This window comes from Nerophis lumbriciformis, linkage group LG01, assembly GCF_033978685.3.
Source record: "Nerophis lumbriciformis linkage group LG01, RoL_Nlum_v2.1, whole genome shotgun sequence".
Taxonomy (NCBI): Eukaryota; Metazoa; Chordata; class Actinopteri; order Syngnathiformes; family Syngnathidae; genus Nerophis; species Nerophis lumbriciformis.
This window is the reverse complement of record NC_084548.2, coordinates 74,777,147-74,793,468: the sequence shown is the minus strand read 5'-3', so window position 1 is coordinate 74,793,468 and position 16,322 is coordinate 74,777,147. Positions and strand designations below refer to the sequence as shown.

The window sequence follows — 16,322 nt, the reverse complement described above, 5'->3', positions numbered from 1 at the left end:
AAGCTCTCGCAGCCTCCCACTACTCTCCACAAAGGTCTGGAAGTTGTTTTTTTACCTTCCTGGCGACCTTTACGGCCGAGGGAGAGTAGGTGGTGATCAGAGGAATCATGGTTGTCCCAGGGGGAGGCCTCTTCCGGTCCAAGAAGACCCTCAACTGTCGCCTGAGGAAGGACCTGGAATAGCCCCTCCCCTTCAGGGCAGAAAAGAGGGCCCTCAAGGCCACCAAGAAGTCCTCCCGCCTCGTGCAAATCCTATGAAACCTTAAAAGTTGTGACTTCACCAACCCCGCAAAGGTGTGTTTGGGGGGGGAGCTGTTTTTGTAGAAGAGAGTGTGGGTCTCCTTGAAAAACACCTTGATGTCAAGGAGGTGTGTACTTGAAGTCAGGACCCTTAAAGGTCCAGGAAGTCGATAGAGACACTCTCCACATCGACAGAAACCTTGGTTTTTTGGAGGATGGCCTCCGCGTGGCGGAAGTTAACCCCCGGGTAGTTGTCCATCTGTAGGTCCAGGGACTGAAAAGATAGGATGCGGCTAATATCGGGTTAGGACTGAGGTTAGAGCTAAAGTTAAGGTTAGGACTGAGGTTAGAGCTAAATTTAGGGTTAGGACTGAGGTTAAGGTTAGGGCTAAAGTTAGGGTTAGGACTGAGGTTAAGGTTAGGGCTAAAGTTAGGGTTGGGCGCGACGGCAGGTACGCAGCCCGACCCCGAGCGAGGGGATCTCATCATCCTGGACCATCGCCTGGAATTCTGGAGGCAACAGTCCAGGGGAGGGCTCCCAGTCGAATATGGGGGGTGAAAAAACCTTGACGCTCCTGTGATATTGCTGGAGGTCATAGTTCACCTGACTGAGGTTGGTACAAAGGACCAAATTGAGGCCTTTGTTGAGGGACAACTGTGAGGGCCACATTTGTATTGCTCCCCCGAGTGGTGGGGTTTATGGGGACAGCAGGTTTAAATGCCGAAGCCAGTGGTTTAGCATTTTCCTGGCCGTATCATCCGTCCAAAGGATGCTGTCCCTCTCGGTCTCAAAATCCTGGCTGTGGAGGACCGGGATGTAGTGGTCCCTAAGGATTTGATTCAGCTGCCTGAGATGGTTTTTCTGTTCCACAGGCAAGGAATCTCAAAAATCCATCAGAGGGACACCTGGGCCAAGGTGGCCTTGGATGTCCTGACAGCCTTTTTGGAGCTGCTTGACTGTGGTCGCCTTGGTGTTCCGCTCACGGTTGTTCAGGCCGGAGGACAAGACCACACTCTCCACATCGACCCTGGTTTTTTGGAGGATGGCGGCAGTTAACCCCCGGGTAGTTGTCCATCTGTAGGTCGAGGGACTGAAAAGATGGGATGCGGCTAATATCGGGTTAGGACTGAGGTTTGGGGAAAAGTTAGGGTTAAGACTGAGGTTAGGGCAAAAGTTAGGGTTAGGACTGAGGTTAGAGCTAAAGTTAGAGTTAGGATTGCCGTCAGGGCTAAAGTTGGTTAGGACTGAGGTTAAAGCTAAAGTTAGGGTTAGGACTGAGGTAAGGGTTAGGGCTAAAGTTAGGGTTGGGCACGACGGCAGGTACGCAGCCCGACCCCGAGCGAGGGGATCTCATCAGCCTGGACCATCGCCTGGAATTTGTTGTTAAGGCGACCGCCTTGACAACAAAGAGCCACCGCCTAAACTAAAGTCTTAACAAGCTCTCCGTTTAGTTCTGCCTCTGTCAGTACTTCTCTGCAGCACCCAGCATTGTCCCACCCACAGAACCATCTGATTGGTTACACGCAAAGCGGTAACAGCCAATCAGCAGTGCGTATTCAGAGCGCAGGTAACAGTGCTTAGACAGGCAGAGAGGAGAGACACTTCCAAGTCAACTACGAGTAACATCACAATGAGCCCGTTGACGTTCTAGAAACATAAGCGGCAGCTCAGCTCGCTCTCAGTCCTTGAGGTGAAGGCTACTTAGCTTTTAGCGTAACGTTAGCTCACTGTGCTGTGTGTGTCTGTCTGAGAGAAAGACAAGCATGGTTGACCTACAGTTAACAGCTAAGTTATTTCACTTTACCTTTTTCTGTGTTGAAGCAGCAAAAAAGGACATTATGTTAAATGAAGAGTTTCTGTCTCTGATAGTTGATATAATAATGTAAGTGCATCATTAAGCCTACAAGAACTCAATGGTGTTCAGGGATGAATAGTCTCTCCTATTGCTATTGTACTATTTTTTTCAGCTATATTTACATTAATCATTAGTAATGTAGCAGCTTAGTTTTGAATGGCAGGGTCCCTGCTATCACGTTGATAAAAATATAACATTTACATAATACAAATCTACTACAGGCTTCCCAAATGCTGTAATAAATTAAGCATGATGAGTTGAACATGTCAGCATGTGGCCCCACGCTTACTTACATTAAGTCATTAATTTGACTTTGTAAGCCATTATTTGGACTTAGTTAATTACTAAGTAATAATAATGACGTACTTTGTATCTCAGGTAACTAGGACTGTTTTGTTTTTACTTTACGGAAAAAATATCGAGATATATATCGTCAGTCAGCAAATAGAGCGGAAAACACAACCTTCTTCACGCGACGGAGCCGGCCTACTTCACCGCAGTCTGTAGTCTATTGCCCCCCTTGGCTGTGGTGGCAGCGACGAGGTGGAGACTTGATGGCGACAGGCCGAGTTACACCGATCCTTACGCCCACCCACCCCCTTCCCTGGTCTCCTCCCCCTGGAGAGTCACCACCTTAACTAACAAATTTTCTGGGGGAAACACTGAACAGTCCAGGGGAGGGCTCCCAGTCGGACATGGGGGGGTGAAAAGACCTTGACGCTCCTGTGATATTGCTGGAGGTCATAGTTCACCTGACTGAGGTTGGTAGAAGGAACCAAATTGAGGCCTTTGTTGAAGAGGGACAATTGTGAGGCCCACATTTTGGGGACGGCAGGTTTAAATGCCGAAGCCAGTGGTTTAGCATTTTCCTGGCCGTGTCATCCGTCCAATGGATGCTGTCCCTCAAAATCCTGGCTGTGGAGGACCGGGATGTAGTGGTCCCTAAGGATTTGATTCAGCTGCCTGAGATGGTTTTTCTGTTCCACAGGGAAGGAATCTGAAAAATCCATCAGAGGGACACCTGGGCCAAGGTGGTCTTGGATGTCCTGACAGCCTTTAAGGAGCTGCTTGACTGTGGTCGCCACTCACGGTTGTTCAGGCCGAAGGACAAGACCGCACTCTCCACATCGACCCTGGTTTTTTGGAGGCTGGCCTGTGCCTGGCGGAAGTTAACCCCCGGGTAGTTGTCCATCTGTAGGTCGAGGGACTGAAAAGATGGGATGCGGCTAATATCGGGTTAGGACTTAGGTTAGGGCTTAAATTAGGAATTGAGCTGGAGTTGGGGCTCGGGGTTAGAGCTCGGTTTAAGGCTTGGGTTAAGCGTTATGGTTGGCTGGTTTAAGGTTGGGGGTAAAAACAGGGTTAGCCATGATGTCCTATCTCTTTTGGTACTTGGACTTGCTTGGTCCTCCCAGTTCTCAGTTGGAGTCCTTTAAGCTCCGTAAGTCCTGAAGAAGGCCGGACAAGAACTGCAGTTTTGGACGTGTTCCCACCTGCTCGACGACATCTTACGCTAAAACGCTACTGGAACGCTCAGAAGGACAAACTCTATCTCGCGACTAAGGGGAAAGCTCTCTCGCAACGAGGCGACCGTCGATGTCTGGTGCTCGACGCTCTACTTTGTAAAGCATAAACCGATTTTGGCACTCAAGTCAAAGTCCACTAAGACGCACTTAAAGCGCGCGGCTGATGAGCGGACGGCAAGCGAAGCACACGAAGACGCGAAGGAAGGAATGCAGGAAAACCAAGGATTTTGGTGCTTTTGAGGTCTGGGAAGCTCTTGGCGAGCTCCGTTTGGAAAACGTTTTTCTACATTCACTCCATGGACGCTGCTACAAGAACCGGTGGACTCATTCCGAGGAGAGTGCCAGAATCCTCAGTGGTTGTGGATCAGTTCCCAAAAGGTCCGAGTATAAAAATAAAATCTGAATGCAGCAGAGTTGAGTCCCACACACACGCACACCAAAGTCCTGGAAAACAACATCAATAAATAAGTGGGTCCTTCCATGCTGAGGCGTCCTCACAACCGCCTGTGCCCACGACGGACCAAGTCCGGGACTCGGACTCGTCCCCGTCTCGCGAGAGCCGCAAAGGATCCAAAGCGGTCCTCAACTCTCCAGGGACATGGCGCCGATGAGCTGCTCCACCTTGTAGGCCAGACGCTGCTTCCTGGCGTGGTCGTCCTGCTCCAAGGCCGCCGTGATCTGAGGACAAAAAACAAAACGGGGTCATGAAAGTGGCGAGCGGAGAATATTTGTCTGTCAGCCTTCGGCGTTTGATCCCCCGAGGAACCGCGGCGTTCAAAGGGTTCAAAGGAGGGCTGCAGACCAGCTCTCATCTTCCTGCTGCCTGTCAGGAGGAATCACGTCTGAGCAGGTGGCGTTCAAAGCCTTTCTTCACCACCAGGGGGAGCCATGGAGCTCTTGATGAGGCATATGTGGCAACTTGGGCGGGCGATCACAACAATAAGATCACCCAATATTGACAACAATGGACTTTAAAATGAGATTATATCAAAAATGTTTTTGAAAAATAAACATTTTCATTCATACTATTTGTTGCCCTCAGGGTTAGTAAGGATGTGTTATATTTACTCACATTTCCTGTTTCCTTTTAATATAACATACAAAAATAAGTGACGTTTTTTTGTATTGTTTCCCCAAAGGGATAAACAATATTCATAATATAGAATATTTGTAACATTGTGTATTATTGTTTGTATGTTTTATTGTAGAAAAAATTCATTAAAATATTGAAAACATGAATATCAAACTAACAATACAAAATATTACGCATAAAAATGTGTGATATATATATATATATATATATATATATAAATATATATATATGTATGTGTGGGAAAAAAAATCACAAGACTATTTCATCTCTACAGGCCTGTTTCATGAGGGGGGGTACCCTCAATCATCAGGAGATTTTAATGGGAGCATTCGCATACCATGGTTTATATAGGGCACAGAGTGGGTGGGTACAGGCTGGCCTAGGGGCGTGGTGATTGGCTCATGTGTTACCTAGGAGGTGTTTCCGTCTATGGCGGCATGTTGTTACAATTTCGCTGCGCTTGTTGAGGGATGACAGGTCTGGACGGTAAATAATAAACAGTTTCTCTTTCAAGCATAGGTTGCATCTTTTATTACCACTATTGTAAGGTGTGCTGGATGCAAGAATTTGCCATGTTATTGAATATTCAACATTATTGTCTTTGAGGTCCCAAATGTGTTTGCTGAGTTCTGTGGTATTTCGCAGGTTTTTGTTCCTGAAAGAAGCCTTGTGATTGTTCCATCTGGTTTTGAATTCTCCCTCGGTTAATCCTACATATGTGTCGGATGTGTTAATGTCCTTGCGTATTACCTTAGATTGGTATACAACTGATGATATACGACAAATCATCTCAAACCACAACAAAACAATTGCAAATGAGCCGTCGACCCCCAGACAAAGCGACTCCAAAACCAACAAAGGATGTAACTGTCGAAAGAAACCTGATTGCCCTCTCAACGGGGGGTGCTTACAAACATCAGTTGTATACCAATGCTTAACATGGAAAATTCTTGCATCCAGCACACCTTACAATAGTGGTAATAAAAGATGCAACCTATGCTTGAAAGAGAAACTGTTTATTATTTACCGTCCAGACCTGTCATCCCTCAACAAGCGCAGCGAAATTGTAACAACATGCCGCCATAGACGGAAACACCTCCTAGGTAACACATGAGCCAATCACCACGCCCCTAGGCCAGCCTGTACCCACCCACTCTGTGCCCTATATAAACCATGGTATGCGAATGCTCCCATTAAAATCTCCTGATGATTGAGGGTACCCCCCCTCATGAAACAGGCCTGTAGAGATGAAATAGTCTTGTGATTTTTTTTCCCACACATACATATATTGCGCTCTACTACGGTATCGAGCACTATTTTTTGGATAACCTTATTAAGACATATAAATATATATATATATATATATTTGAGATGCGCGGTTTGCGGACACAACCGCCCGAACCGCGGATTATCCGCGGTTCGGGCGGTTGAAATAAAAAAAAAAAAAGATTTTATCCGCGGGTCGGGTCGGGCGGTTGAAATAAAAAAAAATTAGATTTTAAATAGATTCAGGCGGGTGGCAGTTAAACCAATTGGTAAATATATATACATAGTTAAATGTTGTTACCCACATACGAAAAACGAGCAGGCACCTGCAGCATATGCCACAACAGAAGAAGGAAAAAAAAAGAGATGGACACTTTTACGGAGCGGAGAAGGGACGCCTCGCCGGGGTCCGGGACCGAGGCCCCTTCCCCCGAGAGGGCCCCACCGGGAGCCGTAGCTGAGGTGATCCGCGAGAAGGGCCCGACGCACGTCCAGGGTCACCACCGCACCGACACCCCGCCTCGTCCGCCTTCGCCACGGCCGGCGTCACGCGCAGCAGGTAAGCAGCTTACCTGCCCGCCACCCCCGTGGCCGGGGGCTCGTAACAGGGGTCACTCCGCGCGCTCCGCCCGCGCAGCTTACCTGCCCGCCACCCCCATTGCCGGGAGCGCGTAACAGGGGTCACTCCGCGCGCAGTGCGCTCACGAAAGGGGTGGGGCAAGCAGAACTGGCGCTGCGGGATGAACCGAACGCCGCATTAAGACGCCCGATGCCGACGCTCATCAGACCCCAGAAAAGGTGTTGGTTGATATAGACAGCAGGACGGTGGCCATGGAAGTTGGAACCCGCTAAGGAGTGTGTAACAACCCACCTGCCGAATCAACTAGCCCTGAAAATGGATGGCGCTGGAGCGTCGGGCCCATACCCGGCCGTCGCCGGCAGCGAGAGCCGCGAGGGCTAGGCCGCGACGAGTAGGATGGGCGCCGCGGTGCGCGCTGAGGCCTCGGGCGCAAGCCCAGGTGCGAGGGACAGCGCACCTCCACGCGCTTGGAGGTGCGCTCAGCGCGGCTCCCAGATGATTGCTGCATTGGATCAGTCTCCTTTCTTTAACAGGCAAAAGCTTTATAACCTCACTAATGCCTTGCATCGTCTATATTAGATATATAACAACGGGCGGGTGTGGTGTTGATTAAATGTTAATTCAGGTGGATGCGGATGGTTGACGACTTTTATCATGCGGTTGCGGATGAAATAATTGCCTATCCGCGCATCTCTAATATATATATATATATATATATATATATATATATATATATACATATATATGTATGTATGTATGTGTATGTATATATATATATATCAGTGACGTGCAGTGAGGTTGATGGCTGGTGAGGCACTGACTTCATCACAGTCAGATTTACAAACATATGAACCCTAAAGAGTATCTTATTCACCATTTGATTGGCAGCAGTTAACGGGTTATGTTTAAAAGCTCATACCAGCATTCTTCCCTGCTTGGCACTCAGCATCAAGGCTTGGAATTGGGGGTTAAATCACCAAAAATTATTCCCGGGCGCGGCGCCGCTGCTGCCCACTGCTCCCCTCACCTCCCAGGGGGTGATCAAGGGGATGGGTCAAATGCAGAGGACAAATTTCACCACACCTAGTGTGTGTGTGACAATCATTGCTACTTGAACTTAACTTTAACTTTACACATACAAACTGTAGCACACAAAAAAGCACATTTAATAAAAAAAAACGTTATTATGGTCTTACCTTTACTTATAAATGAAGTCCATGCGCCGCAACTAAAGCCCTCACTTCAACTTTCCACGTGCAAGATTGAATCTATTTAAAAAAGTGTAACCGAGGGTTTATAAATGTGGCCTATACTGTATGAAACTACAAAATAACAAACACGGAGGCTCCAGTTTACACGAGGACCACTTTATTTACCTTCTTTCAAAAACCTCCGCGACGTGACATCACTTCCGCTCTTAGCGCCTTCAAAATAAGAGCTCAAGGCATATACTGTATAACAGCGCATAACAGGAACTTAACATCACAAAGAGGAAAGCCCAGGAAAATAGGTTACAAAAGTTATTTAATAAGAAGCCAAAAAGTGCAAAAACAATAATGTTCGTGTTGGAGGAGTTGTGAATTAGGTACACCTGCAGTCTGCAGGTGTACCTAATGTTGTGTCCCTGCAGTCATTCACAACTCCTCCAACACCAACATTATTGTTTTTGCATTTTTTGGCTTCTTATGAAATAATTTTTTTAAAATAGATTCAATCTTGCACGTGGAAAGTTTAAGTGTGGGCTTTAGTTGATATAACAATTCTACGGCGGGGGTGCAGGAGGCGAGCCTCACACAGTGCGTCTTTTGCAGCCGTTTTATGATCGCTCAGCACAAGAAATACGTTACACACATACAGTTGTTGACAAAATACACTGTACATTATATACCTCAGCTAACTAAACTATGGAAATGTATAATATAATTCATACAGCAATACGGTCTCACTGCACAGCAGGCCAGCAGTTAGCCGAGTCATTGCGCAATCCATGTTGAGGCACTGAGTGACGTGCCTCAACTGGCTGCTGTTCACCGCACCGTCTCTTCTCAGTATTTGAACGGCAAATGTGAAAATTCAGCGATTTTGAATACAAATAATCTAAAACTGGTGAAGTTAAATGGAAAATAACTTTATAGTATAATCACTGGATACATTTAACAATATATTTTTTTTTCTTTTTACATTTTTTTTCTTTCCATGATGACGTCACTGATATATACATATATATATATATATATATATATATATATGTATATGTATATATGTATATGTATGTGTGTATATATATATAAATATGTATGTGTGTGTGTGTATATATATATATATACACACACACACATGTATATGTCTATAGACAAATGTACATATTTACAGATATATACATATATGTATACGTCTATAGATATGGATATATATATATATACACAAAAATATTGAATACACTATCAAACAAACAATACAAACTATTATGCATAGATATATAAAATACATATATCATACAAATATTCAGAATATTTTGTATTATTAGTACTTTTTATCGTAGAGAAAATCCATGAGAAATGTTTTGTACACTGATATCAAATAAAAACAATGCGATACATGCGTTTAGATGCATCACATTGTTAAAACAGAACATAAATAAAAGGTACAATAGATGTATTCATGCACTTCGATCATGTATACAAATACAAACAATTGACATAAATAAAATATATATTTTGGGCGGAATTTTCAATAACATATCTCAACCTAAAGCAAAATGTATCATTTTAACTCCAAAACATCTGCACTCTGTATGAAAACGTCACTCTTGCTTAAAAGACCACTTTTTAAATTGGCGTCCAAAATGCGACCCGGGGGGCTATTTTGTCATCTTTTATTGGTCCCATTAAATGAATTCATTATTAATGACATATTATTGGATATTACTTCATCACCAAAGCTAATATGTATTGTTTTGTTGCCCCCCCCTTAATGACTTCCACTACTGGTCGGCCACCAGCAGAGGGCGCCAATACAACACTCACCTCCTCGCTGTACTTGCTGATGTAGGAGTAGATCTCGTTGAGGGCGCTCAGCATGTTGAACTCGCTGGAGTGCAGCCGGGCCTGCTCCGCCAGGTAGGCGTTCATGTCCTGGTCGCTGATGGCCGGCAGTCGGTTGATGTCGGCGTAGTACCTGCGGGACAGCGGACATCGCCTCGTCATCGCTCGCGTCGACAAGGTTCGATACGTCGCTGAAATATACGTCGTACTTAAAGAGTGGGACCTGGGAACGCTACAGTGCATCCGGAAACTATTCATGTTTTTGCTATCTTACAGCCTTACTCCGAAATGGAACAACATTCATTTTTGTCCTCAAAATTCTACACATGATGACAATGTGAACATTTTTTTTTTTTTAACTTTTCAAATGTATTAAAACTAAAAAAAAAAAATCAATTACAGCCTCAAGTCTTTTTGAATAATAACAATATTTTTATTTTATTTTTATTTATTTGTAAAAAGCACTTTATATTGAGTAAACAATCTCAAAGTGCTACAGTGTATTCAAAAATAAAGAAATAGATAATAAAGAAATAAATAAAAATAAAAACTAGAACAGCCAAATAGCTATAAATAGTATGCATTTTTTTTTAAAAAGGCTTTTTAAAAAGAAGGGCTTTTAAGCCTTTTTTTAAAAAGCATCCACAGTCTGTGGTGCCCTCAGGTGGTCAGGGAGAGCGTTCCACAGACTACCATGCCACAAGCTTGGCACACAAATCTTTGGGCAGTTTCGCTTATTCTTATCAACAAAATATTGAGCAAAGGCTGTGAATACTTATGTACATGTGATTTTTTTAGTTTGAATGTATCTGGAAAAAAAAAAAAATTGACTATGTTATTGAGTGTAGAATTTTGAGGACAAAAATATTTATTTACTCCATTTTGGAACGAATCTGTGAGATAACAAAATATGGAAACGACTTTCCAGATGCACTGTGACTGGCTGACGGATCGTTGGCAGGGCTTTACTTTAGGACGTGTAGCGAAGCCTTCCATTGAGTGTGGCATGTTTACGTTTAATACATCTTCATGAGGTATTTATGAATAAAGTTAGGGAAAATATGCGGAGTCACGATTCGGGGTGCCCTGACGCACGCTTGTCACTTGCGATACTGGATTCCCGCGTGTTGGTTGATACGATATCCGCAGGAGTCATACCTGCTTTTATTATTACGTAGTGTTGATTGTTAGAAAAGGTTTGATCAAGTAAAACGAGTAAAACAGAGACATGAAAAACACTAACCTATTCAATGTCAACCATTTGGAATGGACTCACGCTGTCTTTAATTAAGTCGGGGTGGTAATTACTTCTTTTGTGACATCTGATGTCCATGATAATTAATGGAGTTCGACTCATGATGCGGACACATTTGTTACTGGACACTTTTCAATGCGCTTCTGCCTTGGAGACTTTGTATGTGTAAGTAATGTGAATGATTTGATACTTGTTTGTTTTATTGTTCAATTAACGACACGTATTACGTCCGTCTAGCTTGTGTGCTATCGTGTGCTTGGCTGTTGTGTAGCTGCTCGCCTACCACGGTGACCTTTTGTAAATGACTTGGAGGACATTGAGCTGTTAACTGTGTGTCCAGCTTTGGACACAGACTGCTTGTATCGCAGCGTTTATACCATCCGATACGTTCTTGCTGATATCGGACTGATATCAGTATCGGGTCACCCCAAGTCCTGAGGGTAAAAAAGTGTGAGCATATTGGCAAGTCTCTTGTAGTGTTGTCCCGATATCAATAATGTATTTCGATACTTTTCTAAATAGAGGGAACCGCAAAAAAAAACACTATTATGTTGGATCCACTATGGACTGGACTCTCACTATTATGTTAGATCCACTATGGACTGGACTCTCACACTATTATGTTAGATCCACTATGGACTGGACTCTCACACTATTATGTTGGATCCACTATGGACTGGACTCTCACACTATTATGTTAGATCCACTATGGACTGGACTCTCACTATTATGTTAGATCCACTATGGACTGGACTCTCACTATTATGTTAGATCCACTATGGACTGGACTCTCACACTATTATGTTAGATCCACTATGGACTGGACTCTCACACTATTATGTTAGATCCACTATGGACTGGACTCTCACTATTATGTTAGATCCACTATGGACTGGACTCTCACTATTATGTTGGATCCACTATGGACTGGACTCTCACACTATTATGTTAGATCCACTATGGACTGGACTCTCACACTATTATGTTAGCTCCACTATGGACTGGACTCTCACACTATTATGTTAGATCCACTATGGACTGGACTCTCACACTATTATGTTAGATCCACTATGGACTGGACTCTCACACTATTATGTTGGATCCACTCTGGACTGGACTCTCACACTATTATGTTAGATCCACTATGGACTGGACTCTCACACTATTATGTTGGATCCACTATGGACTGGACTCTCACTATTATGTTAGATCCACCATGGACTGGACTCTTACTATTATGTTAGATCCACTATGGACTGGACTCTCACACTATTATGTTAGATCCACTCTGGACTGGACTCTCACACTATTATGTTAGATCCACTATGGACTGGACTCTCACACTATTATGTTAGATCCACTATGGACTGGACTCTCACACTATTATGTTAGATCCACTATGGACTGGACTCTCACTATTATGTTAGATCCACTATGGACTGGACTCTCACACTATTATGTTAGATCCACTATGGACTGGACTCTCACTATTATGTTAGATCCACTATGGACTGGACTCTCACACTATTATGTTAGATCCACTATGGACTGGACTCTCACACTATTATGTTGGATCCACTATGGACTGGACTCTCACACTATTATGTTAGATCCACTATGGACTGGACTCTCACACTATTATGTTAGATCCACTATGGACTGGACTCTCACACTATTATGTTAGATCCACTATGGACTGGACTCTCACACTATTATGTTAGATCCACTATGGACTGGACTCTCACACTATTATGTTAGATCCACTATGGACTGGACTCTCACACTATTATGTTAGATCCACTATGGACTGGACTCTCACACTATTATGTTGGATCCACTATGGACTGGACTCTCACACTATTATGTTAGATCCACTATGGACTGGACTCTCACACTATTATGTTGGATCCACTATGGACTGGACTCTCACACTATTATGTCAGACCCACTCGACATCCATGCGGTCCTCTCCAAGGTTTCTCATAGTCATTCACATCGACGTCCCACTGGGGTGAGTTTTTCCTTGCCCTTATGTGGGCTCTGTACCGAGGATGTCGTTGTGGCTTGTGCAGCCCTTTGAGACACTTGTGATTTAGGACGATATAAATAAACATTGATTGATTGATTGATTGATTGATAATGGTACATGTAAGAAACTTACTTTATTTGTCACCATGGAGACAAGGTACTTTTTAGAGGCGGTATAGTACGGAATATGATTCATTAGTATACCGTACAACCCTAATCTCTTGTTGCATGAACTTTGCAATAGAGAGGATCATTGAATTGAAATAAATAGACTTTTTAAAGACGCGTAGTGAAGCCTGTGCCGAGTGAGGTAGGCTTGGATTTATCGCTCGGCACGAGGTGAGGATGACAATAAGATGATGTGGCCAAGAGATTGAAGGAGGGTCTGACCTTTCCACCCAGCTCTTGTAGTTGGGGATGTCTTTAGCGTAGAGCAGCTTGTTGGACGGCGAGTCTTTGCCCAGGCGGTGCTCGGAGGTGGAGCAGGAGTCCATGAAGGTCTGGGCCACCACGGACAGGCAGGCGTCCGTGATGCTGCTCTTGTGGATGTCGAACACAAACTGAGGGTTCTTGATCACGTTCACCCAGAAACGCAGCGGCAGGCTGGCAAGGACAAAAGGCGAGGAGGGCGTCAGTGGGGGGGGGGGGGGGACGGACGCACTCTCGCCTCTTACCAGTTGCTCTTCCACGTGTGACGCACGTCCATGTCGTGGATGTCGTGCTTGTCGGCCTGCTCGTCCAGGAAGTCGAACATGTACTTGATGGCCAGCGGCAAGGCGCTGCCTCGGTGCACCGTGCTGAACAACGTCTCGAAAAGGTCGTCCACGAACTTTTGGAGTGTTCCCTGAGCAGACGGGAAGTACGTACCATTCACAACCTGGGGGGGGGTTACTTTACGCAAAGACTGAAGAAAGTTTTGTACATTTTTAGTCAAGAAAATGTCATAAACATCAGAGGGGTTGTAGTCGACAACGTACATAACCTACTTCTTTCATTAACATGAACAGTTTGTCTTCTGTGAACATACTCAATTATCTTATAAATCGGCTCTGAAAACACGTTCTTCTGCAAAGCTAACATGCACAATGTTTCGTAAATATCGGAGGTGTTGTACTCGTCAACAAACCTAACCACGTTTTTTCGTAAACATTGCAGACAGTTTATCATCTTCGATTAACTTACTGAAATATCTTAAATGTATACGAATACACGTCTTATACAAAGCTAACATACTCGACCGTACGTTTCGAAAACATCGGATGCGTCAAAAAACCTAACCACGTTTTTTCGTAAACATTGCAGACAGTTTATCATCCTCGATTAACTTACTGAAATATCTTAAATGTATACGAATACACGTCTCATGCAAAGCTAACATACTCGACCGTACGTTTCGAAAACATCGGATGCGTCAACAAACGTAACGTTTTTTCGTAAACATTGCAGACAGTTTATCATCCTCGATTAACTTACTGAAATATCTCAAATGTATACCAATACACGTCTTGTACAAAGCTAACATCCTCGACCGTACGTTTTGAAAACATCGGATGCGTCAAACATAACCACGTTTTTCGTAAACATTGCAGACAGTTTATTATCCTCGATCAACTTACTGAAATATCTTAAATGTATACGAATACACGTCTCATGCAAAGCTAACATCCTCGACCGTACATTTCGAAAACATCGGATGCGTCAACAAACCTAACCATGTTTTTTCGTAAACATTGCAGACAGTTTTTTATCCACGAACAACTTACTGAAATATCTTAAATGTATACGAATATATGTCTCATGCAAAGCTAACATACTCGACCGTACATTTCGAAAACATCGGATGCGTCAACAAACCTAACCACGTTTTTTCGTAAACATTGCAGACAGTTTATCATCCTCGATTAACTTACTGAAATATCTTAAATGTATACGAATACACGTCTCATGCAAAGCTAACATACTCGACCGTACGTTTCGAAAACATCGGATGCGTCAACAAACCTAACCACGTTTTTTCGTAAACATTGCAGACAGTTTATCATCCTCGATTAACTTACTGAAATATCTTAAATGTATACGAATACACGTCTTATACAAAGCTAACATACTCGACCGTACGTTTTGAAAACATCGGATGCGTCAACAAACGTAACCACGTTTTTTCGTAAACATTGCAGACAGTTTATCATCTTCGATTAACTTACTGAAATATCTTAAATGTATACGAATACACGTCTCATGCAAAGCTAACATACTCGACCGTACGTTTCGAAAACATCGGATGCGTCAACAAACCTAACCACGTTTTTTCGTAAACATTGCAGACAGTTTATTATCCTCGATTAACTTACTGAAATATCTTAAATGTATACGAATACACATCTCATGCAAAGCTAACATGCTCGACCGTACATTTCGAAAACATCGGATGCGTCAACAAACCTAACCACGTTTTTTCGTAAACATTGCAGACAGTTTATCATCCTCGATTAACTTACTGAAATATCTTAAATGTATACGAATACACATCTCATGCAAAGCTAACATGCTCGACCGTACATTTCGAAAACATCGGATGCGTCAACAAACCTAACCACGTTTTTCGTAAACATTGCAGACAGTTTATTATCCTCGATTAACTTACTGAAATATCTTAAATGTATACGAATACACATCTCATGCAAAGCTAACATGCTCGACCGTACATTTCGAAAACATCGGATGCGTCAACAAACCTAACCACGTTTTTTCGTAAACATTGCAGACAGTTTATCATCCTCGATTAACTTACTGAAATATCTTAAATGTATACGAATACACGTCTTATGCAAAGCTAACATCCTCGACCGTACGTTTTGAAAACATCGGACGCGTCAACAAACCTAACCACGTTTTTTCGTAAACATTGCAGACAGTTTATTATCCTCGATTAACTTACTGAAATATCTTAAATGTATACGAATACACATCTCATGCAAAGCTAACATGCTCGACCGTACATTTCGAAAACATCGGATGCGTCAACAAACCTAACCACGTTTTTTCGTAAACATTGCAGACAGTTTATCATCCTCGATTAACTTACTGAAATATCTTAAATGTATACGAATACACGTCTTATGCAAAGCTAACATCCTCGACCGTACGTTTTGAAAACATCGGACGCGTCAACAAACCTAACCAAGTTTTTTCGTAAACATTGCAGACAGTTTATTATCCTCGATTAACTTACTGAAATATCTTAAATGTATACGAATACACATCTCATGCAAAGCTAACATGCTCGACCGTACATTTCGAAAACATCGGATGCGTCAACAAACCTAACCACGTTTTTTCGTAAACATTGCAGACAGTTTATCATCCTCGATTAACTTACTGAAATATCTTAAATGTATACGAATACACGTCTTATACAAAGCTAACATACTCGAC

General features: G+C 43.3%; 1 protein-coding gene and 1 long non-coding RNA gene across 2 annotated transcripts in view; one reads left to right on the top strand and one right to left on the bottom strand.

Annotated features, from left to right (window-relative positions):
- Positions 1-1,287: 1,287 nt before the first annotated feature.
- Positions 1,288-2,539, top strand: LOC133614504 (uncharacterized). Its single transcript, XR_009816588.1, has 3 exons — positions 1,288-1,371; positions 1,402-1,431; positions 1,490-2,539. It is a non-coding gene; the product is annotated as an uncharacterized lncRNA (long non-coding RNA).
- A 173-nt stretch (positions 2,540-2,712) lies between these two features.
- plxna2 (plexin A2) overlaps positions 2,713-16,322 on the bottom strand; it is a 665,104-nt gene continuing 651,494 nt past the window's right edge. Inside the window, exons 29-32 of the mRNA XM_061925716.2 lie at positions 13,562-13,764; positions 13,278-13,490; positions 9,587-9,737; positions 2,713-4,299 (exon numbers count right to left, since the gene is read on the bottom strand). Coding sequence (XP_061781700.2) covers positions 4,204-4,299; positions 9,587-9,737; positions 13,278-13,490; positions 13,562-13,764 — 663 coding nt within the window. The 3' untranslated portion in view covers positions 2,713-4,203. The remainder of the gene's footprint in view (positions 4,300-9,586; positions 9,738-13,277; positions 13,491-13,561; positions 13,765-16,322) is intronic.